This window comes from Artemia franciscana, chromosome 16, assembly GCF_032884065.1.
Source record: "Artemia franciscana chromosome 16, ASM3288406v1, whole genome shotgun sequence".
NCBI classification, from domain to species: domain Eukaryota; kingdom Metazoa; phylum Arthropoda; class Branchiopoda; order Anostraca; family Artemiidae; genus Artemia; species Artemia franciscana.
The window spans coordinates 29,523,832-29,548,739 of NC_088878.1; the positions used below are offsets into that span (position 1 = coordinate 29,523,832).

Genomic DNA, 24,908 nt, shown 5'->3' on the forward strand with positions numbered 1-24,908 from the left:
AGAAGTCCTATTTAGCGGTCCGAATCATTCAGCATTTGAAAGAAAGAAAATGTTTAGAAAAGGTAGTTTAATCCTAATACAGTACAACTAAAATTGACTACAACAAGCTAAGCTGTATTAAGCAATCAGCTTATTAAGTATGAGAAAAATGTTAAGGAGGTTAGTTCTATCTCAAAAATGTTAAAACTATAATTGACTACAACAATCTAAGCTGTATTAAGCTATCAAAATTATTAGCTACGTGAAAGGGACAAAATGTTCAGGATGTTAGTTTCATCTTAAAACTTTAAAATTTAAAATGAATGGAACGAGAAGTCCAATTAAGCTATCAAAATTTATCCAAAAAAATGTTCAATTTTGCAAAGAACCCATCCATTAAGTACTTGCTTTCAAGATTTTTTTTGTAACTCACGACTTTTGGTAATTATATTTATAAATATTGTTATTATTTTTACCATTCATAAATAAAAAATACACAAATTAGTTTTAAGGAAGTCATGAATTAATCCAGTATAATTTGATAAATATATAAGCAATTTAGTGTTTTCACTTAAAAAATTCAAATGTTCTTAATATTATATAGCTATTTCAACCTTTATTTCTTTTTGCAGGGCGAATCCGGGAAGAAGTGATTTATGGAGTCTGTCTACCCTCAGCAAGTTTTACAGCATTATTTGTTACACTTACAATGTGTGTTTTGATATCAGTCATAGTTGCTGGATTTTTGTGTTATCATCGACAAATTCAAAAGTCCAAATCAGAAGCTGCACTGCCCAGCATACCTGTGCAGTTTTTACAGGACAATATGGACTGGCGGGTAATTCCATCCAAAGCTGGAATCCACTAGTGCCTTTATGATTATTTTTTTTGCCTTTCTATGATCTGCCATTAATTTAGGTGCTGTAGTGATCTTTCCACATTTTCTCTAAAACACCTATTGCAAAATTTTTACATGTTTCTGAAACCTCTTCTGCCAATAATCCTAGAAATAATCCTAGGTCCACAGCCTATAGCTAGGCTGTGGACCAGTAAAAATAGGTGAAATAGGATAAAGGGGTGCTTTTTGGCTGTCTTCAATACCTGGCAGAACTCATGTCCTTAGACAATGGGTGCATTAGCATAGCTAAGGGGAGCAAAGGCTATCCCCGAGTGCCTCTGAGGGAGTGGTAATTTCAGTTTTCCCCGTCAGTGGTATGATCTTGCTTGATTGGAATCGAAAATGGTATGATTTTTGAATGAGGGGGGGGGGGGGGAGCTGACAGTGTCTCCAAGCACTGAAGAGTCTAGCTATGTCTCTGATTGGGCGTGTTTGTGTTTTCCAGTTATATTGACTTAATTTGTTTGAGAAAATTAAACATTTTTTTATATTAGTTATGGGGAGACAAGGTGAAAAGTTATTAACTACTTTTTTCGAGGCTGATTAAAAAGAAATTGGGATGTTTATGCTTTCTTATGGGATAGCTGAAGGATGTTACTAAATGTGGGCTTTTTCTTAGTAATTTTGAGGTTTGAGGTTAAGTAGATGTCAACTAGCTAAGATTCTGAATCTAAATGTACCCGAAGGGTCCAAGGCCGTATCCAGGGAAAAGATTAAGGGGTTTGACCCCCCTCGCCCCAAAATGTTTATCCAGCTCGGAAAACGTACAAAAATTGGATAAAAACAGATTTTGAATGTATTTTCCGAAGTTTTCACAACATCTCCCCCCGCCCCCTCTAAACAAAATTCCGGATACGACCATGCGAAGGGTATTGAGTTTCATCTAATGCCCGATTTCCTAGAACATATTTTTTTTTTATTGATAATACTGTGTAAACTTTATTCAATTTGAGTGTTTGATAAATTTTCAAGTACAAATTATCAAATATTTAAATTCGACAAAAAATTACTTACGAATCTGGTATGCGAAAGCCCATTCTGCTAGCCGATTACCTTTTAAGAAGCCATTTGCGAGAGTCCATTTAATGGAAAACCACTTAAATATGGCATAATAAGGAAGTTAGGGCCATTGTATATATATAGGTGAACAAATATTATTATCATAGGGGTCAGAAAGTAGTTGAAAGACAGAATTGATAAAGATAGAAAGGTGAAAGAAAAGGAAATATTCAAGGGAACACTTTGATATGACAACACTGTTTCGGATGATAAATTATTCACAATGATAATGAGAAGAATTAGATAAAACATCGTTGCTAGATCCAGATCCTATGAATGACAAACAGTTATTGTTTCGATTTCGCTAAGTCCGACAATCGCCAAAAATGCGTATCAAGAAAAGAAGAAACCTCAACAAAAAGAAATATTAAGATATTGTAAAATAATGAATTGGTAGATATTGTCATTGGCGACTACACATAATTTTGTCTATGACAAAAACAGCTTTTTTTTTAAATCAAATGTTAAACTTTTTATGTTTAATTTCATATTTTTCTTTTATCATTTTAGGCTTAATCTTTTTGTAACCTTGTTTTTCATTTTGCAGGTTTTAATTTCGTTAGATTTGTTGTTTAATTCTTAATTTATTTGCAAGCAATCTAAATGTAACGATTCTTCTCCTCATGCATTACGTTTAGCGTTTAATTTTAAGTTAATCTGCCTTAGCGGTCTATGCATCATATTAGTTTTAAATTAGTCTTAAAAAATCTGTACTTTCAATATATTTATAATTTTTGTGGTCCTGACCTCTTCAATAAGAGGTTTCACGTTGAAAATTCTTTAAGTTTGTCTTCTAATATTTGGAGCAAAACTCCATTAATTTTTTTTACATACATTTTAAATAGCTAAGGCAAAAATTTGAGGCAAGATGCCCTAATCCCTAAATATACTAGTGCATAAGAGCCCCATTAGTTCCTGGGAGGTGAGAAAATCACTGAGAATCATTTTTGAGCTTCAGTTTGACTAAAAAAAAGAAAGCCTATTCCCAGTTCTAGGTTATGTAAAAATTTAAAAGAACCATGGCTTTTTTTCTCTCCTTCTAAAAAATATTAGTCTAAAATTAGGTGTTTTGGGTCTATAAAGCCGTCTAGAGTATAGACAAAGTAGATGGGAGCAATTTTCTATGCCAGATCCTTAACGGTTCCGGGAAGGGCGTAAAAGAGGCCTAGGAATTGTATATGCCCCCGTTCCTCGTCATGGCTCTCTTTGGCCCTAAAGATGATAACTTCTTTTAGCTGATCTTGTGCTCAAATTTATGATATTCCTGCACAGAATATCTGGGAAAAGGTTTTGGGATTTAACTTTTAGTAGTTTTGTTTTAGTTTATTTATTTGTAATTTATTTATTGAACATTGTGTAAAGTTGTGAGATTTTTCTTGTTGATTGTATAATAAAGTCTTTTTTAGCTTAACAATTTTGTTTCTTTTATATTTCTATTAACCCTTGATTCAGAAAAAGGGGTCTGGCGAAATCTTTTTAAATACAAAAAAAACCATAATAACGGCCTTTAGCAACAGTAATACTAATAATCAGCTCTCATACTTGGGCCTCACTTTGCTCCTATGGCTGCAAGTACTTGTGGCTGTGAATGTAATTGCTTACGACTGCGATCATTCGCAATTGTAATTACTTGCAACCAGGGCCTTATCCAGGATTTTTTTCAAACGGTCGAACAAACTTTTTTTTTTGGGGGGGGGGGTTCAAATCCCCTAATCCCCCCGCCCCATGGATATGGCCTTGCTTGCAACCGAGACTGCAAATACTTACAACTGTGACTACTAGGGACTCCGACCGTTTGCAACTGTGACTACTTGTGATGAGACTGCGACTGCTACTACGTGCAACTGTAACTGTTGGTAGTTGCGATTGCAACTGTGACTACTTTCGACTGTGACTTTAGCTACTTGCATATTCGACTACTTGTGACTGTGACTACTTGTGACTGCACTTTCGACTGATTGTGACTGTGACTACTTGTGAAAGAGACTGCGACCACTTGCAGTTGCAACTGACTGTTGCTAGTTGTGACTGTGGATGTAACTACTTTTGACTGTGGTGACTTCTGAATGTGACTGCTTGTGAATATTTGTCAGGAGGATGGTGTTCAAACATCAAAAATTACTTACAGGGTAATCATGTCCATGGTTACAAAAACGAATTCCTCAAAAAACGAATTCCTCAAACGAAATTTCAAACCTAATCTCTAGACTGCAGAGAATTATGGCTGTGACTATTTGTGAATATTTATTAGGGTGGTTGGGGATTGGAACATCAAAAAGGAGATTTTTAACTACTTGTGACTGTGACTACTTACGACTGCGACTATCTGCTACTGTGGCTTCAACTGCAAATACTTGTGATTGTGATCATTTAGGACAGGTGCTACTTACGTTTGTGCCTCCAACTACTTACGAATGTAACTGAGACTACTTGCTACTGCAACTGTAATTACTTATGACGGCGACCACTTGTGGCTATATCTGTGAAAAACATGCAACTGTGGCTGCTTGCATTTCTGATTACAACTACTTATGACTGCATATTATGAATACTCGCAACTTTGACTGTGACAACTTGTGACTGAAAATGCGACTAATTATGACTGTGACTACTTGCAACTGTGACTTTTTGTAACTGCAACAGCTTGTGACTGCAACTATTTTTGCGTTGATAATTCACGACTGTGATTACTTGCAACTAGAAGTTCGACAAATTACAGCTGAGACTTTGACTTTGACTACATATTGATGTGACTACTTCTGACTGTGACTACTTGCAGCTGTGACTACTTGTGACTGCGACTGTAGCTTCTTGTGGCTTTTGCTGCAACCACTTACGAATGTGATTATTCACGACTGTAACTACTTGCAACTAAGACTGTAACTACCTGAACTTGACTACTTGGAATTGCGACTGTTTACTACTACGGCCGATTTTAACTAGGACTACTTATTAATGTAATTGTGACTGGTTTTGAATGAGAATATGACTACTAGCAATTGCAACCATTATTAGTTGTGACTGTGACTGCAGCTGTGACTTCTTGTGATTATGACTTTGAATACTTGTGACTGCGACTACTTTTGTCTGCAAAATTTTCTCACTTGTAATTGCGACTTTTATTTTACTATGACTACTTGTGACTGAGACAGTGACCACTTGCAACCAGAGCTGTTATTAGTTGTGACTGCGGTTGGTTTTGACCGCTACTGTAACTACTTTCGACTGTGGTAGCTCATGGCTGCAATTACATGTGACCGTGACTGCTTGCAACTGCGGCTACTTGTGACAGAGACTGTGACTAAGACTACTTTTGACTCCAACTACTTGCGACTGCAACTGCAACCACTTGCAAATGTGACTTTGACCACTTGCAGCAGTGACTACGTGTAACTGCGACTGCAACAACTTGTTGCCATGACTGAACCTATTTGCGACTGTGACTGTAGCCACTTGCAACTGTGACTTCTTGTGATCGTGACTTTTTGTAATTGCGACTACCTGTAGCTGTGACTCCGATTATTTGTGACTACAAGTACTTGCAACTGTGACTACAACTACTTAAGACTGTGGCCATTTGAGATCGGGACTATTTTGACTACGACTACTTCTGACTACAACTATTTGTGACTGCGACAATTTGCGACTGTTTCCTTTTGTAACCGTCACTGTGACTATTTGCAACTGAGATGACTTGCCATTGTAGCTGGGGCTACTTGTGATTATGACTTTGATAACTTATAACTGTGACTTTAACTGCTTGTGCGTTTGATAGTGACTTATTGCGATTGCAGCTGCAACTCCTTGCAACTATTACTACTTGCGAATAAGACTGCGACTGTGACTACTGGTGGTATTAAGAAAGTATAAAAGGATATTAAGCTCTAGAACTTGTTAAAGTTTTGAGTTTCTCCTGTTGGGTTGAATTTCACCATATAGAGTTTCTTTATTGAATTGTCGAATGCATTGCAATATAATTTTTTCATATGTGTATGTTAATTTTATCATTAAATAATCTCCCTTTTACACCCTGGAGCGTTGATTGTCACCACACTAACTTGATATTGCTCACTTTCACCAAATTGAGTTGAATTTTTTTCTATTTTGTAATTATCATTTAGTATGAAATCTGGAAATGACTGGCTTTATTAGGGAGGGCTAAGTCCATTGGTGAAATATAAGTATTTCACGATTTGTTGAATTCTAAGCTGATTAAAGTGGATATGAATCTCCCAGGTCTTTTTGGGACTCTTGGAATGATGAGGTGTCACAAATATTTAAAATTTGATCTGAAATGCAAGATAAGAAATCTATCGGTTAGGTTGAGGGTGTTGGTGGCTAGGTATAATTAGCCTTTAAATAGAGTTACATAAAAATAAGAATAATTATATTACATGAATAAATGTTTCGGGAATGTTTTGTCCAGGGGTCTTAATATCTTTTAGGGGGTAAGTATCTTTTATGGTCCGCTTAGTCAAGTTAAATGCTCTTGGGGCTACTTATCAATGATTTCTAAAACTAATGTAAAATAAAATTTTTGACTGCAAATGAATTGGTTGCATTTGGAAGTTTTGAACATTTTGAACCTGTGAAACACTGAACCAGCATAGCTCTCTTATATATGCAGATCATCGTAAAAATCAGAAAAAAGACAGTGAAGATCCTTCTGTTTGAATGAAGCATATTGTATCAAGATTTTTTGCTCTAACACAGTTATGCATTTTATTTATTGACTCTGATTTTAAAAAAATGATGCAATGTTGAACAACTCGACGTATTCCGAAACTGACATCAAAATTTCATTGTCAAAGAGAAACAGAAGGGAGGGAAAATTAATAAGGCCTTTCCCGAAAAAGAAGGCACAGAGGAAAAATACCCAACTCAGGCAAAGCTTGCTGAACCTCCTTGAAAGGGTTTTGTGCTGTGGACAACACTTTTGATAAAAATATTTTCTATTCATATTGAAGCTAGTCCCTGTGATTTGTTGAATCGGAATTCCAATGACATACGAAGAGTAAAAATCACTGTGAAAGTATAAAAAATAGGGCTTTAAGAAAGCTCACTCAAAGGATAGATTTTGTCCTTACCAAAGAAAGAGATAAGATAAGATAAGACAAATTTTATTTTTAAACTGTATACAAAACACTTTTCAGCACCTTCTAAAAAAGCCCCAAAGGGTTTTTTCGCAGCAGGTGGCAGGCTTCTCTACTCTACATAGTACTACATACAAACATATAAACTACACAAATATACATACAAACATACTATTCTTTTGCAAATAAAAATCTCTTAACTGCAGCCTTAAAGGATATCTGACGACTGGAATTTCTTATTTAATTAGAATAATATCCCATACAAAGGGGGCAAAATTTCTAATTACAAAAGGAGCTCTAGCCGTATTTATAAATGGGTGCACCAGAGTTTACCCCTCAAGTATCATGGCTAGGGAGATCACTATTAATGGAGAAAAGAAATTCTAAAGAAGAGGGAAGAATATTATTAATAAACTTATATGTGAAAAAAGGGTGTGAAAGCCAAGTTTGCTGCTTTCATTTTCGAAAACATTCTTCCTTGTAGATACGTGGGTTCCTTTTGTGATAAGTTTACCATACAAGGCTTCTGTAGAATATACCAAGGTGGGACAGCAGAATCTGAAAAATATAATCAGACAGACCACAGTGCAATGAAGTTTTTTTGCGATCAGTTGAGAATGAAATTAACTCGTCCAATTACTGATGAAACAACTGAAAAAACGGTGAAAAATCAATTTACTGTTGTAGCTTTGCCCTGCAACAAGGAGTTCAAAATACAAATAGACCTTCTAGATATGGTTGAGTGTTGTGAAAGGATAACAAAACTATTTTTGACCTTATTTGAAAAGTTCTCCAAGACAAAAGTATGCCTAAAGAGATCGTGCTTGGATTCTGTGGGGGGGAGGGTATGTTTAATATTATGCTGGCGTGTGATTACTTGGTCACTTTCACAATCAAAGAAAAATTCCCATCTCTGATATGTTTCAAGTGCTGTACTCATTCAAATAGCGTGGTCATTTCTTATGGTTCAAAAAATTGCCAATAAAACTAGAACAATGTGCCGTAGTGTATGTAGTCACTTCGTCTTGCGAGCCAAAAGGTTCTCTAAGTTCAAATGTCATCATTTCCTCTGACACTCTAATCTTGACTGTGCTCTTACCAAGTGAGGTATATTGACTATCTCTACGGATTCACTTTGAGTGACTATTCCTTAACTGGAGTTCAATTAGTGGCCATTAGTTGCATTGCATGACCTAAGGCAGATTCAAATTGAGTTGCAGCTCTATGTCCTAGGCCGTTTTACAAATTTCATTTTCTTTTCAAAATTAAAAACCATTATTCTGCAAACTAAAATTAGATATTTCGGGGAAAATATCCATGAAGTTTCTGAGGACTAACTAAGTCAGATGAACATCATCTTTGAATATTGACTCTGGAAAAGCAAATCAGTACCTTCCAGTTAAAGATTTGTACTTCCCCGTAGCATTTCATGAGTCTCTTGAAGCCTAGCATTTAGATCCAACTACAAATGCAAATGAAGTGCAAGTCATTTGTAAATTTGTTCGTAAGTTATACACGGAACCAGGAAGCAAATAAAACAGTTATTTTGGTTTAAAGACCAATTTTTAATGTTCTTTGGATTCCTTGACCCTATGAAAGCTTTGGACATAAATGCAATAAATTTTATGTGAGGTAATTTCATAGACGTGACGGTTGTCATTGTAGGAAAAGAAAATAGTGGAAAATTCGTGAAGTTTACATCTTTTTGATCTCCCAAATGTGAAAGATATCTGTGAGTTTTGGCACCATGTGATTTCTTTTATATGGAAAGCAGAGGCTCCCTGTCATATTTGGCTTTGTGCGGTATCTTCTCACTTTGCTGTTCTTTAATGCTAATGTATAGATTTGTTCTTTTTTACTTTAATATATGCTAAAACAGCTCAAAGAGACTTGCTCAGGGGTGTTACATTTATATATATCATACAGGCCAAGTTTGGCATGATAAGATAGAAACACGTGCCCACTTGAGTAGAGACTAGTACTGCAAAATCGAAACTGCTTAAAAATTTGTAAAAACAAACACGACGGCAACCGATTGTATTTAGTCCAGTGCAGGTACCGCTTTAATTTAAGATAAGCATAGATGAACAATATAAAAGAATAATGAGCTAATATAAAAGGATATAATATAATATAAAGGATATAAAACTTAAAAGGATAAGGATAACATTATAAAAGGATAAGGATAAGGCTAATATAGGTTCTCTGTATCTCTCCTAAAATCAATTTAAAACTATACTTTGTATTACTTTTGATATTTTAAGTGTCTCGTACACAATGAAAATTGCCCGGCTTAAGTCACGAGCTGAAAAAACTAAACATCTCTTATGCTTCTAGTATCAGTATTACACCACTCTTTCTGGGATAGCCCAATGGCGACGTGGTATCTATAAAGCTAGAGCTATAAGACTTTTTTTCTTACTATTGTTGGAATATGTAAACTATGGCCAAATAATGCCATAGTTGCTTGATCTATTACTTTGGTTTTTGATACCGCTAAAACAACGCTTATGAGTAGATAATCACGTTTGATATTGTATCCACATTTCTTAGAGGGATGATCATTTCTTTCTGGCCATGTCCAAAAACTTATATCTCCGGTAGATAAAAAACTTCCACTGGACTGACCCATAAGACCAATGAAGCGGATCAAAATATTTTATAAACTGAGTAGCTTTATTCTTAAAGTTTGAATTTTGTCCAATTTTTCAGTTGGAAAGGGATATTTATTGAAGTTCGGATCAGTACGGTTGCTGATAAATAGTCGGATTTCAGGTTGTCGGGTGTCGGAATTTTAGGATTTTTCAGCAGACCGAATGCAAATCTAGTAAGGAGGAAATGACAACACTGAACGTTGGAACTATTCAAGCGCGAGCAAAGCAGTTGAAATTTAAAAGCATGGAAGCGTTTTTGAAGACAGGGAAACTTGGAGCCCAGGCTATAAGTTCTAATGTTTCTAGGGAAAAAACAGGAAAAGAAACAAGACTACAGCCATGGGTCGAAAAATAGTAATCTTTTAATTTAATTAGCTGTGTTTATCTTGATTATATGTTAATCCAACAACAAGCACAAGATTGTTGTCAAACTTTACAATAGCCTACTAGGGAAATTTAGAGATGTGTATATCAATTCAATCCTTAGCTAAATCATGGAAATTACTTTTAGTTTTGTGAATGGCCTTTCCAGAAGGGGATGTTTCCATAAAACAGTCCTTATTTCATAATGAGTAGGATATAGCCTATTGCAACTTAGTTTGGCACTTCTGCTTTAATTCAGTTTCTTTCCCTTTTTGGTATAAACTTAAAATTTGGCCTATTGAGAAGGAAGCATGCTAAGAAAACAATTCTCACTTCACAATTTGCTGTAAAATTCTAGCTAATAAATTTTGAAAGTAGCCTAGGCTGATGTTCAAATGTAGCCGAACTAAAGGTCTAGAATAGGGGTTAGCCTATGAGAAGGAAACATCTTCATAAAACTATTCTTACTTAATAATGTACAGAATAGGCCTAATTGCAGCCAATGCTTTCCTGATTTGTAAATATACAGCCCACAATATAAATTCCTTGTGCATTTTCCCAATATGTATCTTTTTAATACCTGAAGACTGAATCAAATATGGTGAAACAAGAACCAGAAAAAGATGAGTGATGGGTAAGAAGGATAGGATAGAGTACATAGACAAGGATAGTGTAGGAAGGTCTTGTTTAGACTGGGAAGGTAGGGGAGAGTAGGGTACTTTGAATCAAATTTTAGTTTTGATTTTATTTTTTTTTAAGGCAAACCAAAAGACATTTCAGCAACTTCTTTACATCAAAAGATACCTTATTTATTGGGCTACCTCTGAGTAATTTTTTCTGTTTTGTGGGTTAATACTAAATAATACACCATCAATTTTACAAGACTTGGATTTTTTGGTTCAAGCTACCCCACTGCCTGGGTACCATGAACCCAGACCTGGTACCTGGGTACCATGACTGTTGCCATGGGGCATGATGAACCAGTATGATTTATCTTTTTGTTGATTGATTTCAGTTATATATAAGTTCAAATCTATAGAAAATCAGCTATAAAAAGTAAATTATTCTGTTCTATTAATTATAGAATACTTGTTGCTCATTTTATGACTAAAAAGTTCATGGTATCAATGCCCCTGTTGAGCCAACTGATGGAGATACTATTGACTCAGATGAATTTTACTTACAGTTGCAGGAAGAAAGAGACAGGGTCTCAGGTAGAAATACAGTATTTTTACTAGTAGATTTCAATGCCCAGGGTAGAAATAGGGATAGATGCTATCACCTTAATCCATCTGAGAGCTTTAAGATCTACCAGACCTGTAGTGCTCTTGAGTTGATGACTGCCAGTTGTACCTTCACTGCTTCTTCTCCTACTCTTTATCAAGTTGATTTTTGAAGGACTGGATGGAGGGAGCACTGACAGTTGAATCTTTCAGTTGATTCCAATGGTCTATGACTCTTCTTGAGAAGAATGTTAGGTGAGTTTTTGATTGGGAGCTTGACTTTGTTAGCTTCTTGGAGTGTCCTCTTGTGTTTTGCTGGTTTGTACTGAGATTGCCGCCAAAGATTGATAACTTTTTGTTCTGCAGCTTGTAAGTAAGCATCATATTGCTGTGCAAGCATCTGTAAACCAGATTGGGTAGTTTAAGGTACCTGAGGCAGTCCTCATATGAGGTTGATGCTAGACTTTGTATGCATTTTGTTGCTCATCTCTGTATGTTTTCAATGAGCCTGCAATGAACCAGCAAGACACATGCCAAAATTCAGATGGGGTCTGATGAGAGCCTTATATACTTTAATAAATATAGATGCTTGTCTGCTGTTGATAGTTTGTTTATGTATTCCAAGACTAGAGCTTGCACAGGAAACAACATGCTGGACATGGCTGTGAAATTTAAGTTTATCATCAATAATGACACCAAGATCCCTTTCTTCTGCTCTTATCTCTAGCTGCTCTCTTACTTTGGGGGTGGGGTTGTAGACCATGTAGTTTGCCATTGGATTATTGGGCTTAAGGTGTAATACACAGCATTTTCCTACATTAAATTAGAGAAGCCAGTCTTGGGTCCAAACTTGTAGCTTATCTATGTTGTGCTGGATACTCCGAGGGGATGCAATACCAAAGAGTTTGGTATCATCAGTGAACAGGTGCATGCCATTGTCAATATGGTTATATATGTCATTGATGTAAATCAGAAAGAGAGTAGGCCCAGTACAGTTCCCTGCTCATTAATTTGGCCTCATCAGAGTAGATTGGTTGGCCATTTGTAGCAAATAAGCAAACTTTCTGCTTGCAATTTGTAAGGAGATTCATCAGCCAGTCTACAACAGCCTGATTGATGCCAATAGTGGATATTTGGAGTGTAGTCAACTGTGAGGAACCTTGTCAAAGGCCTTATCAAAGTCCAGAGGAGCAGGTCAACCAGCTGTCTGTGGTCAATTTGGTATGTGATTTCCTTGTTCGGTTCCAAGAGGTTTGTTTCAATTGATTTCCCTGGTCAGAAGCCATGCTGCTTGGGGGACAAGATCTTGTTGGTTGTCAAATGCTTAAGAATGGAATCATTGACAATGTGCTCAAGTATTTTGACAACAACTGAGGTCAGACTAATAGGCTCATAGTTTTCAGGCTTAGAACAAATACCTTTCTTAAAAACTGGTGTAATGTTGCCTATTTTCCAGTCTGCTGCAGCTCTCTAGGAGTAAGTGATGTCTGGAAAATTCTCCTAAGTGATTCTGCTATGATAGCTACAGTTTCTTTTAATAGCCTGGGATGTAGGTTATCTAGTCTTGGCAATTTGTTAGTATCTAATTTCTGTAAGCATCTGAGAACCTCTGTAAGCAATAGAGTGATGCTTTCCATTGGGATTTTACAATGTATTCAGGTGAACAAGGTAAAGGACCATCAGGTTCAGTGGTGAAAACAGAAACGAATTGCTGATTTAATGAGTTTGCAAGCTTGTTGATATCAGCTATTTCTTCACCTTCCTCAGTTACCATTTCCTGATGCCTTGTCTATTATGGTCTTGGCTAGAGACATATTGCCAAAATTTCTTTGGATTTGTCTTAACTTTGTCTGCAAGCTTAGATTTGAAGCTTTTGTACAAATTGCATCTTAAATTTTTAAGTTTGTTCCTGCTCTTTGAAAATTTTTCTTTGTTTTCTAGGGATGGATGCTTCTTGTACTTCCTCCATTGTCTGTTTTTTTGGTTAATTTCCTTCTTGATATCTTTTGTCATTGTTGGTAGTGTTTGCAGTTTTGGGATGAGCTTTCTTGAAGTGTACTGTTCAGCTTTGTCTAGCAGTAATTCTTTGAAGCATTGCCATTGTTGTTCTAAAGAGCCGATTAGGACATCATCTCAGGAGATAGGCTATCCTAACCTGGATAAATTTGGTGTAGGAAAAGAAAACAGTAATGACTACAGACTTTTGCAATTTTGTAGGTATAACAATCTAGTTATAACCACCATGGTGTTTGGTCATAAAATGGCACATAAGTTGACATGTTATTTAAGTGATGATAAGACATCAGACCTTATTGATTATGTTATAGTAAACCAATGACTTGCAGGATCAATACAAGATACTAGGGTATATAGGCTGTTCTCCATCTAGTACTGTTTAGGGTTAATTCAAAGCTGAATTTAGGAAGTGTAACTACCTCCCTGGAAGTTGTGATGTTGGTAGACTCCAAGATGAGAATTTGAGAGAAACTTTCCTGGAACAGTTGAATTCTAAACTTGAGAGTTTAAAATCTGACAATGCAGAAGATGGTTGAAATAATTTTAGGAAAACAATTTGTGAAGTTGCTGATGGTGTCTCAGGGAAGAAAGTTAAGACTGTGGCTAGGAATATCAGTGAAAAAACTTTATGTTTTATAGAGAGTAGAAGGGGCCTGTACAAGAACTATCTGAGCAATAGATCATATAAAAACAAGGAATGTAAAGAAAATGGAGAAAGCATTAAAATATGAACTAAGGAAGTGTGAAGTGGAGGACATGGATTAAATTGTCAAGGATATGGAAGATACAGCTAGACAGCATAATAGTAAAATATTGTCCTGGCATGTTAATAAATCGAGAGGGAGTAGTCAATCCAGACTAATCACCATTAAAGATAGGAACAGGGCCACAATTAGTGATAAGGAAAGAGTTAAAGAAAGATGCATGGAACATTTTGAGAATATGCTAAACCAAGATGCAGTTGCAGGAACAGATATAGAGGAAAATGAAAAAGTTTGTGATACCTTGGATGTGAAGCAAAATCTGTTTTATGAGGATTTATTAGCTACAGTACTAAAAAGATTAAGAAATAATTAGGCTCCAGGTGCTGATAGTTTGGTAAACGAGTTCCATAAATATGGTGGCTCCAAGGTAAGAAATAAGACATTGAAAATTATGAATATGATTTTTCAAAAAAGGTGAAGTACCTGAGGATTTTAAGAAAACCTTAATTAAACCACTGTATAAGAAAGGTGATCTGAGTGAGTGTTGTAATTATTGAGGCATTAGTCTGGTCTCTGTAGGTTGTAAATTACTTAGTAATATGATACTTTGTAGACTGAGAGATGCTGTAGACAAAGTTTAAATAGAGGAAGAGCATGATTTTGGAAAAGGTAGAGAATGTGTCAACCGAATTTTTACTCTTAGGTTAATAATTGAGAAGTTGCCTTAGTTGTCAAATGTCTTTGGTCCTCAGTTTTATAGATTATGAGCAAGCATTCAATTCTGTTGATAGAAGAGCTACAGCAAAGGTATAATCTTTATATGGTGCAACGATTGTGATTAATGCATTTATTTAACCCAAGCTCCTATAAGAAAAAGCGATATAAGCAAGCATAGCACACACAGCAAGAATAAACACAATCACTAGCAAGCAAAGCAAACCAAAGCAATCGTAATCACTACATCTCCCTTCTTTTCACTTTAACTAATTGGTTCACAGTACACGAGTACTGCACCATATCATCACTATCTGAGATATCACTAAATTTATTTACATCCCGAGAAGGCGCTAGGCTTGCTTCTCTATTGTGTATTCTAAGTACACATAAGGTTTGCTACACTAGTTAAATCTACTATCACACTTAACACTTTTTTTTTTTTAACAAGTTTGAGAAGGCGCTAGGCTCACTTCTCTCATATGTACTCCTGGTATACACATTGCATACTTTTCACTTCACACAACTATTTACAGGTTCAATCTCTTAGGTGGGTTGATCACTCTTGCGGATTGTGTTCTTGGACCAACTTGGGGGAGAGGTGCTGCTCCACATGGCTGAATTGAGGCTTCAGATGAGGTGAGCTCTGTCTCCATTCGGTCTAGTGGTGCTGAGGAGTGTATCAGTGATCTGCTGAGCTGATTTCCAGGTGTTGACAGTGATTTTTGAGCCGGAATTTCTTTGTTTGGAGTAGAAAATGGGGTCGAAGATATGGCAGTTGGCCCACCAAGGTCACTAGTCTCTGAGTCAATGCCAAGGCGGCTTGAGAGGTGAACTCTATTCCGTCTTATGACAGACCCGTCATTTGTCTCAACTACGTAGGGTCAAGGGGCCTCAGACTGGGCAATTACTCTTGCTGGGCTCCATTTGCCACCTGGAGTCTTCTGCACGTATACTGATTTCCCTACTTCTACTGACGGAAGAGGCCTAGACGTCGCATCATACTGACACTTCTGTTGTCTCTGGAGAGCTGTGCGTTTCTCCAAAAACTTGCGATTGCTGACCACTTTCTTTTTAGGTGGTCAGTGGTACATGGCAGAAGTGTCCTCAATTGACGACACATCAGAAGCTGGGACGGCAAGGCTAGTCCATCCACGGGTGTGTTCCTGTATTTGAGTAGTCCCAAGTATGGGTCTTCACCGTTTTCTGATGCCTTCGTCATGAGGCTCTTTGCTGTCTGGACAGTCTTTCCCACAAGGCTGTTGGACTGAGGGTAGATTGGACTTGATGTTCTGTTAGTGAATCCCCATGTCCTGGCAAAATCTTGGAATTCAACCAAAGAGTACTGAGGGCCATTGTCAGATATTAGTATAGATGGGATGCATATCTGGCGAAATGAGATTTGAGTTTGGAGATGACAGCCTTTGACGTAGTGGACCTGAGTTTGTCTACTTCGAAAAAACGGCTATGATAGTCTACTGTTACAAGATAGTCATTATTGTTGAGCGTGAATAGGTCGGATGCGACTTTTTGCCAAGGAAGACATGGTATTTCGTGACTGATCATAGGCTCTCTTTGGTTTGATGGCATGTTTCTAGCACATGTTTGGCAACTACGAACATACTGCTCAATGTCTGCATTCAGGCCAGGCCAATAAACCAGCATTCTGGCTCTTTGCTTGGTCTTTTCTACTCCAAGATGAGCAGCGTGGAGTTGTCTCAGGATGTCTGGCTGTAATGTCTTGGGTATGAACAATCTCTCGCCTTTGAAGATGATCCCTTTGTTTGTTGACAGTTCATGCTGGATATTCCAGAACGGACGTTCCTCTGACTGGCATGTTTTTCTGCTATTCGGCCAGCCTTCATGGATTGTTTTCGCCAGAATCCTGAGTTGGCTATCTTTGGAAGTTTCTTCCTAGATTTGTAGGATTTTCTCATCACTTACAGGAAGATGTCTAGAGATCTGATGAACATACACGTCTGTTTCTGTTGCTAGTTTCTCATCGATATCCGGAAGGTGGAGACTAGAAAGACAGTCGGCGATTGGTATTTCTGAACCTGGCCAGAATTGCAGATGAAGATCGTATGGTTGGAGTTGTAGCATTAGTCTCTGTACTCTTGGAGGTGCCTTGTGGATAGGGTTTCTGACTATTCCGCCCCTCAAGCGGGCGGTGATCAGTGATTACGTTGACGCGTCTCCCATAGAGGTAGTGGTGAAAGTGCTTGCATCCATAGACAATAGTGTACAGCTCCTTTTCAAGTTGGGAGTACTTTTGCTCGGTTTTGCTAAGTGCACAGGACGCATATGCTACTACCTCTCCATCACTACAGAGGTTTGCTCCCAAGCCATGGCTGGACGCGTCGACTTTCAGCTCCACATTCAAGCTCTTGTAGTTGAAGAAGGAGATGCCTGACACGATTGACTGCTTGAGCTCTACCAGCGTCTGGTCATTTTCGGGACTCCAAGAGAATGGCTCACATTTGAGTATGTCTTGAAGGCTTTTATTTCTAGTAGACAGGTCAGGAATGTATTTTGCGAGGTAGTTCAACATTCCAAGGAGGGTAAGAAGCTCTTCGCGACTCTGAGGTCTGGGCATCTCTTCAATGGCTCTCAGTTTTTCTGGGTCTGGTTTCATGCCATCGGCTCCAATTACGTGCCCAAACGGTTGGGCACCAACCATACGGTTGGTATGGACTCATCTTTTAGATGGATGTTGCATTACCTTTCAAGTTGGCCAATGCCTTCAAAGAGGCTTTTGTACTTCTCGTCTATGCTGGTTTGTTCCGCATTAACATTGAGTACCAGTTTGATTAGGTTCAAGTCTATGCTGGATCAATATCCCACTATTGGGGTTGATGCTGAGTTGACTACATAGAATCTGTGAGCACCCCTAGGATGCTGTTTGTGGCTACAAGTAAGGTCACAAGTGCCAATGACAGGGATCCTAGCACCACAGTAGCTGGTCAGTCACTGATTAGTTGATTGCAGATTCAGTTTTGGGTCAAGCTTGTCGAAAATGTTTTTGGGAATGACATTTGCTTGGGCTCCTGTGTCAATTTTGAAGTTGACTGAAAGCTGGTTGTTTAAGGTCAGTGGGACAAGGGCTTCATCTTTGCCACTACCTTTGTCAATGGCATACAGGAAAATTGTTTCTTGATCATCGACTGCCCCTCTGAATGACTCAGTTTCTTCATCAATGGTGTCTACGTTTTTGTTGCTGCGACAGACCCTTGCAAAGTGGTTTGGCTTCTTGCACTGTGTACATATTTTCCCCTTCGCTGGACATGCATGATTGGTCGAGTAAGATCCACCACAAAAATAGCATTCTCTACCCTTGGTGTGGTTATTAACAGAAGCTTTCTGATTTCGGAAGCTATTCCAGCTTGGACCACGTGTGATTGCATCAACTTCCTGCTTGATAGATATTGGTTTACTACTACTGAATGATTTTAGCTGAGTTTGGGTTGTTTCGTAGGTTCTACATCTTGCCACTGCACTCTCAAGAGTTAATGAGTCACCTTCTGCTAACAGTTTCTCTCGGACAGCTTGGTTTCTAATTCCAAAGACAATTTGGTCGCAAATCATTTCATCTTGTTCTGTGTACAGACATGGTTTGGCCAATGTTTTTAATTTTGTGATGTACCTTTCAATACTTTCGTTTTCCAACTGGTCCCTCTTCTGGAAGATGTATCTTGCAAACACAGTGTTTTTCTTTGGGCTTGCATAGTCTTTAAAGTATTTGATAAGGGGTTCAATTTTGTTGGCTTCACTCTTTTCCATTTCGAAAGTATTGAAGATCTCTCGTCCCTTTTCTCCCATCCAGATAAGCAGGTAGGCACACTGAGACTTTTCTGTCTTTTCTGCCAGCGGTCCTATAAGCATCAATCGGGCATGCTGTTCAAATCGATTCCATTCATCTGCCAAGGAGGAGGCATCCCAGTTGATAGATGGCTGTTGGACTTCCATAGTGCTGTTAGATTTGAATGCCAAGATCCCACTTCTGACACCATGTAATGATCGTGATTAATGCATTTATTTAACCCAAGCTCCTATAAAGAAAAAGCAATATAAGCAAGCAGAGCACACACAGCAAGAATAAACACAAGCACCAGCAAGCAAAGCAATCATAATCACTACATATGGTACACCAGACAAATACATTAAAGGGATTAGTGCTATGTACAAGAGTAATGCTGCTGCAGTAAGGTAGGAAATGTGGTTAGCAGCTGGTTTTGTATTAAATCAGGATTTAAGCAGGGTTGTGTTCTATACCCCTTTATATGGACCATTTTGATGGACTTTGTCTTAAGGAGTACAGGAAAGGCAATGGGAGCCCACATATTCAAACAGGGAGGAAAATCTCTCCTGGACTTAGATTAGTTTAAGCATCCTAGATGAAAGTGTGAGCAAAATGAATGAACTTTTAGAGGTTTCACAAGTTCAAGGTGCTAGAATAGGTTTGAGAATTTATGTTAAAAAGACTAAATCACTAAAGCGAAGACGAAAAGGTGACTTTGGGTAGTAAAAAGATTGATCAGGTGGGCAGCTTTGCTAACCTTGATAGTATTATTAGTAAAGATGGTGAGAGCTGTGAAGATGTTAAAAGTAGAATAGCCAAGAATAGGAAGATAAGTCTGCAAACCAAGATTAGAATATTGGAAGGCACAGTGATGACAGTGGTGAAATATGGCTCTGAAGCATAGGCACTCTGAAAACCAGATGAAGATTCACAAGATGATTTCCACAGAAATTGCCTACATATTGCTCTGGGTACCCAGCTGACTCATTATGTTTCAAACAATAGGCTGTATGAAAACTGTGGTTAAATCCTGCTTTCTAGGGCTACAATGAAAGAATGGTTGAGATGGCTAGGGCATATTCTGCACATGAAGGATGACAGATGGCCAAAGATTGTCTTTTTTAGCCAAACATCTAGGCTAAATGGAAAACAGGTTGTCCTTGTCTGGGGTGGGATGGGGGATGTCACAAAGAAAGATTTAAAGGAAATGCGAACTTCTTGGGAGGGTGTAAAGAGGGAGGCTCTGGATAGATTGGGATGGAGGAGGAGCATGTGTAGCTGTGTTGGCCTCAGGTGGCTTGGTGCTGTGGTGAGCTGTTAGTAGTTATATAAAAATATATATATATATATATATATATATATATATATATATATATATATATATATATATATATATATATATATATATATATATATATATATATATATATATATATATATATATATATATATATATATATATATATATATATATATATATATATATATATATATATGCAAAGGTTTGTTCAAAATCTCTGTAGATTGCTTTCCCAAAGACAAAGATATACTTACAAAACCATCATGGAAAATTGGAAATAAAAAAGGTAGGCCTAAACTGTTGGATTAACTCACTAATGAGATAGTTTATTAAGAGATGTAGGCCTACCTTTAGAATCATAATTTTGTCTTGAATCCAAATATAACATTCATTTGTGTTAGAAATAAGCTTTACCCCTCCCCCACTCCTTCTTGTGTAAATGTATACCCTAAGTTACATTTATGTATTGAATTTTCTATGGGTCACTCTTCTTCAAATTGATTTAACAATTTGTTAAAAATAAGAGAATATTCATTGCATATATACAGTTCAAGGTATAGCATATATTTCCATATTAGGGGGGGGGGGATAAAGTTCATTATTATAGGCTAGAACCTTTAAAAAAAAATAAAAAATATTGTCAACTTATACTGATGGATTATTGAAACAGAATGTCCACAAAAAAGTTAAAGAAAAGTAAAGGGATACTATAAATTAAAGACAGGCAGAAATGAATTCAACTTATAATTCAATCAGAAAGTAAACATAAATCACTATGAATAAATAAATGAAACACAAAAGCAGCAGAAACTATAGTAAACAATCAAGTCAAGCTAAGAATGAACAGAAACTATCACAAAAATATGTAGGGCCAGCACCTGCTGAGCCTTCTGAAAACCAGAACATCATATGCACATTACTGAAAATAAATTTTATTTTGAGCTGTGTTTTTTGTTTTTCATTATATCAACATGAAAAGGATGAAAATCACCATACTAACCAAGTTTACTGAAAAGTACTAATGGATGTAGATTGATGGCTTAAAATGTAATGATATTTATTCCTGAAGATCTCAAGAATTTTGGAATTATGAATTTTATAAAAGAGGTAACTTTTAAAACATATTTTGTTTTCAGTAGCATTCTGGTCTTTAAAAGGCACCATGGGCTTTACCCCTATTCCTGCTTGTTGTAATTTCTTTTGAGTTTGATTTGGCCATTCATTGTTTTTTTCTGTTTGTTTTCAGTATTATTCATTTATTAGCAATGATTTATGCTTGTTTTAACCTTAAATTATTATTTGACTTAGTTTCTGATTTTCTTTGGTTTAACTTAGCTCTTTACTTTTCTTTGAAAAACTTCTTCTTGGAATGTCAAGCCTTCTGGAGTCCACTTCGGTCTCCTTTTGACTTCACAACAATTTTCAATCTTCAGGTGATGATGGGTTAGGAACAAGTCTTGCTACCTTCTCTGTGATCTACTTGCAGATATTATTATGTCTTTTGTATAGATGTCTTTCACTGTTAACTGGTAGGCTAGAGACCAGCAACACATCGATGTTGGGCTGGATGTTGGCCTCAAGGGGTTCAAGGATTCTGGAATAGAGTTGCAAAGCCTGCAATATGGATTGGCTTGTTTATGCCAAGTAAACTCTTTTCTCAGGATCAAAGAGTGGCTTTTGCTTTATAGTAAAGAATGTTATCTGCCCTTGATGGAAGTAAGGATGGAATAAGAGTTTTTTTTTGAAGGAACTCTTCTTCTTAGCATGTCTCTGAAGGCTGGTGCCTTCAAATTGGGGGTTGATTGGATTATACAAGGTGCTACTAGCTAGCTGGTTTGCTACTTCATAAAAATTTTATGGGGAAATTTTTTTGAAATCAATTCCCATTGGTTTTCAATTGGCATTGTCTTTCATTAGTTGATATAAGAAACATTTTTAAAGGTTTTTTTTTATTTATCCTCTCAAGAATCAAGATTATGGCATGCTATTCATATTTTTGGACTGGATTTTCCAGCAGAATTTCTATTGTTGTACTATAGAACTGTGGATTGATGGAAATGGGGAATATCACTATACAGGACTGAAATCATACTTGTCTATATTGTGTTGCAACCTTGAGTATAGACAAATATCAGTTGACTATTTAGCCTATTATGAGAATTTTGTTGTGCTATATTTTGTTTTGACTGTTTACTAAAAAAAAAAAATGTATTTTGATACCTATTATTTAAAAAGTTTAAAAAAATAGGATACCAACAATCAAAGCAACCAAATTTGTTTCCAATGAAATTTCCATTGGTTCTGAAAATTTAACTGAGACATTTTCAAGGCCTGAAGTTTTAATCAAATCAATATAAAAAAAAAAGAACATTTCGCCCAAGAAGCCAGACAATATACTCTTTCAAAAGCAGTTTTTGTCCTTAATGAGCTCACCTTGACCTCTTCCCCAAGTCAAATTGAGATTTTACTCCATTCCCCTGTCTAATATTCTCTCACATTTCAGCTAATTCCCTAAGACTGTTATGGACTGTCATTTTAACATTCCATATTAACATAGGGGATGTCGTTCTCAACATTTCCTGACAACTTAATATGTTTAGCTGTTCCTGAGATAATGCACATGAACCTTATTTACAACCTTGATGCTTATAATATTGTTTTTGTTTTGTTGCTCTCCTTGCAATTCTCTGAAAGTTTCAACTTAATATCCTTAGAAGTGCCTGAGATATTGCAAAAATATCCTTTTGCCAACCTGGATGCACATAGTATCTTGCAAATAGGCCAGTATCCCAATGAACATTCCCTTAAAGTTTAAACTTAGCACCCACCCTTAATATGTTATAGATATGGCCTTTTGACAACCTGGAAGCACAATTGTTTTTGATTTATCTCAATATGCACAGTTGAAACTTTCAACAGTCAGCTTTTGACTTTCAACTTACCCATTCCTAAGATAGACATTTTGACAATCTTGACATTTTGACAGATATGACATTTTGACAACATGGGTATGCAAAGTGTCCTTTGATTTATCCAGTTTCTGACATTTGGAAGATCTGCCCTTTAGACCACTTAAATACAAGCCACACCTTTAGATTTAGTCTAATAGTTGTCCAGCATTCCCTGGAAGTTTCAAGTTAGTACCCTTAGTTGTTTCTGAAGTATTTTAGGTATGCATTATTGACAACTTTGATGTATATAGTGTCTTTTGATTTAGCTTAACATTTCCTAAATAGTTTTTGAAGTTTTGAATTGATACTTTTGGAAATTTCTGAAATATTGGAGATATGCTCCTGTGACAACCTAAGATGCAGAAAGTGTCATTTCGTGTAGCCTGACATTACCCCTCAACATAGCCTGAAAGGTTCAGGTTAATATCTTTAGCTGTTCCTGAAATATTGCAAGTACTTCCTTTCGACCACCTGGATACATGTAGTGTCTTTTTATTCAATTTTGCATTCAATACTCCCTGAAAGTTTCAACTTCATATCCTCAGCCATTCCTAGGATATTGCATATTTTCTGTGTTGACAGCCTGGATTCACACAGTGTCATTCAATTTAGTTCAACATCCCCAACAATATGCCCTGAAAGTTTCAATTTAATATCCTTTGCTGTTCCTGAGATAGTACATGGATGCCCCATTGGCAATTTTGATATGCATAGTGACTTATGATTCCATTTTACATCCCCTCAACATTTCCTTTCCACTTAGTACTCATAGCTGTTTCTGCAATTTTTCAGGTACTCTATTTTGAAAGTATTGATGTATGTTGTGTCTTCTGATTTAACCCAGTACCCCACTCAATATATATTGAAAGCGTTAGCATAATACCTAATGTTGTTCCTTAAATATTGCAGATATGCCCTTTAAACAATCTAGATGCACAAAGTGTCTTTTGATTTAATTCAACATTTACAAAAATTTCAACTTAACACCCCCAATGTCTTTTGGCTTAGTGTCTTTTGATTTAAATTAGATCCCCCTCAACATGCCCCTGAAGATCCATGCTTAATACCCTTAGCAATACATGAGATATTGCAGATATGTTTATTTGACAACCTGGATTCATGTAACATCATTTTGATAGTTTAATATTTCCTTCTACATGCCCCAATAGAATTACCCCTTTGAAGTTTCAAGGACAACTTCTTCCCTACAAAGTAGCCTGGGGAAAAATATAATACATGGAAGCAAAATTGCTCTTTACTTAGGAAATGCTATTCAACTTAATTGCACTGAGGAGTGCTTAGGTAATACTTTTCAACTTAATACCCTCAATGTCTTTTGGTTTAAATAAATATACCAAGCGTTATCCATCTGTATAATAGCAAATTGTATTTATTGAACTGCATTTTGAATACCAAAAATCCATCACAATAAGCAATGTACATTCTAGACTGATTTTCATAGCAAATTTATTTTGCAGCTAGTCAAAGTTAGTTTTAGAATTCAACTCATGATTTGGAAACAACTTTGTAAAGGTCTATGATCTAGGTGAACCTGACCCTTTTTTTAAAGTTAATATAGGTTAGGCTGCTATCTTAAGCCTTCACGCCAGGTTTTGACCACTAACTGAAAGGATTGAAAGATCCTGACTCCCAGAATGTTTTGCACTTTATCAGTAGGAAACTGCACTACTAAAATCTTTGCCAGGTCCAGGTCCATCCAATTTTTTCTCTTCTTTACGCCTTACTCTCCCATAAACTTCCAATTTCCTTTGAATTTCTCCACATCCCATGGACAAGCTGTTTTGGTATGAGAAAAGTTAACCCCTGCCTCTCCACAGCTTCTTCAGATGAAATCTGTTAAGTGAAAATAACTTTTGTTCAGTGGTTCTAATTTTTCATGAATTAAACTACTTTAAAAGTGCCTGATTTGCCTTTAGAACCTTAAAAACACCAATAGACACTGGAGCTTCCTGAAAAGTAAAAAACCACAGATGACGTAAAAAAACATAATGAAGACATGGCTTTATAGAATGTTAAGGTAAAGGATATGGCATTAGACTTTACAGTCCCTACCGGCGGTGCTGATCTCCGTTTCTTGGCCCTTCAGCCAGGAAGTGCAATGGGGACTGGGGGCCAACCATCCTGTGCTTTCGCA

The 24,908-nt window shown here is 36.7% G+C and overlaps 2 protein-coding genes across 2 annotated transcripts in view; both read left to right on the plus strand.

Annotated features, from left to right (window-relative positions):
- The window catches only part of LOC136037321 (uncharacterized), a 95,387-nt gene extending 92,037 nt beyond the window's left edge, over positions 1 to 3,350 (plus strand). Inside the window, exon 6 of the mRNA XM_065719989.1 lies at positions 612 to 3,350. Coding sequence (XP_065576061.1) covers positions 612 to 847 — 236 coding nt within the window. The 3' untranslated portion in view covers positions 848 to 3,350. The remainder of the gene's footprint in view (positions 1 to 611) is intronic.
- A 6,527-nt stretch (positions 3,351 to 9,877) lies between these two features.
- Positions 9,878 to 24,908, plus strand: part of LOC136037322 (replication factor C subunit 4-like) — a 51,709-nt gene continuing 36,678 nt past the window's right edge. The window contains exon 1 of the mRNA XM_065719990.1: positions 9,878 to 10,037. Coding sequence (XP_065576062.1) covers positions 9,928 to 10,037 — 110 coding nt within the window. The 5' untranslated portion in view covers positions 9,878 to 9,927. The remainder of the gene's footprint in view (positions 10,038 to 24,908) is intronic.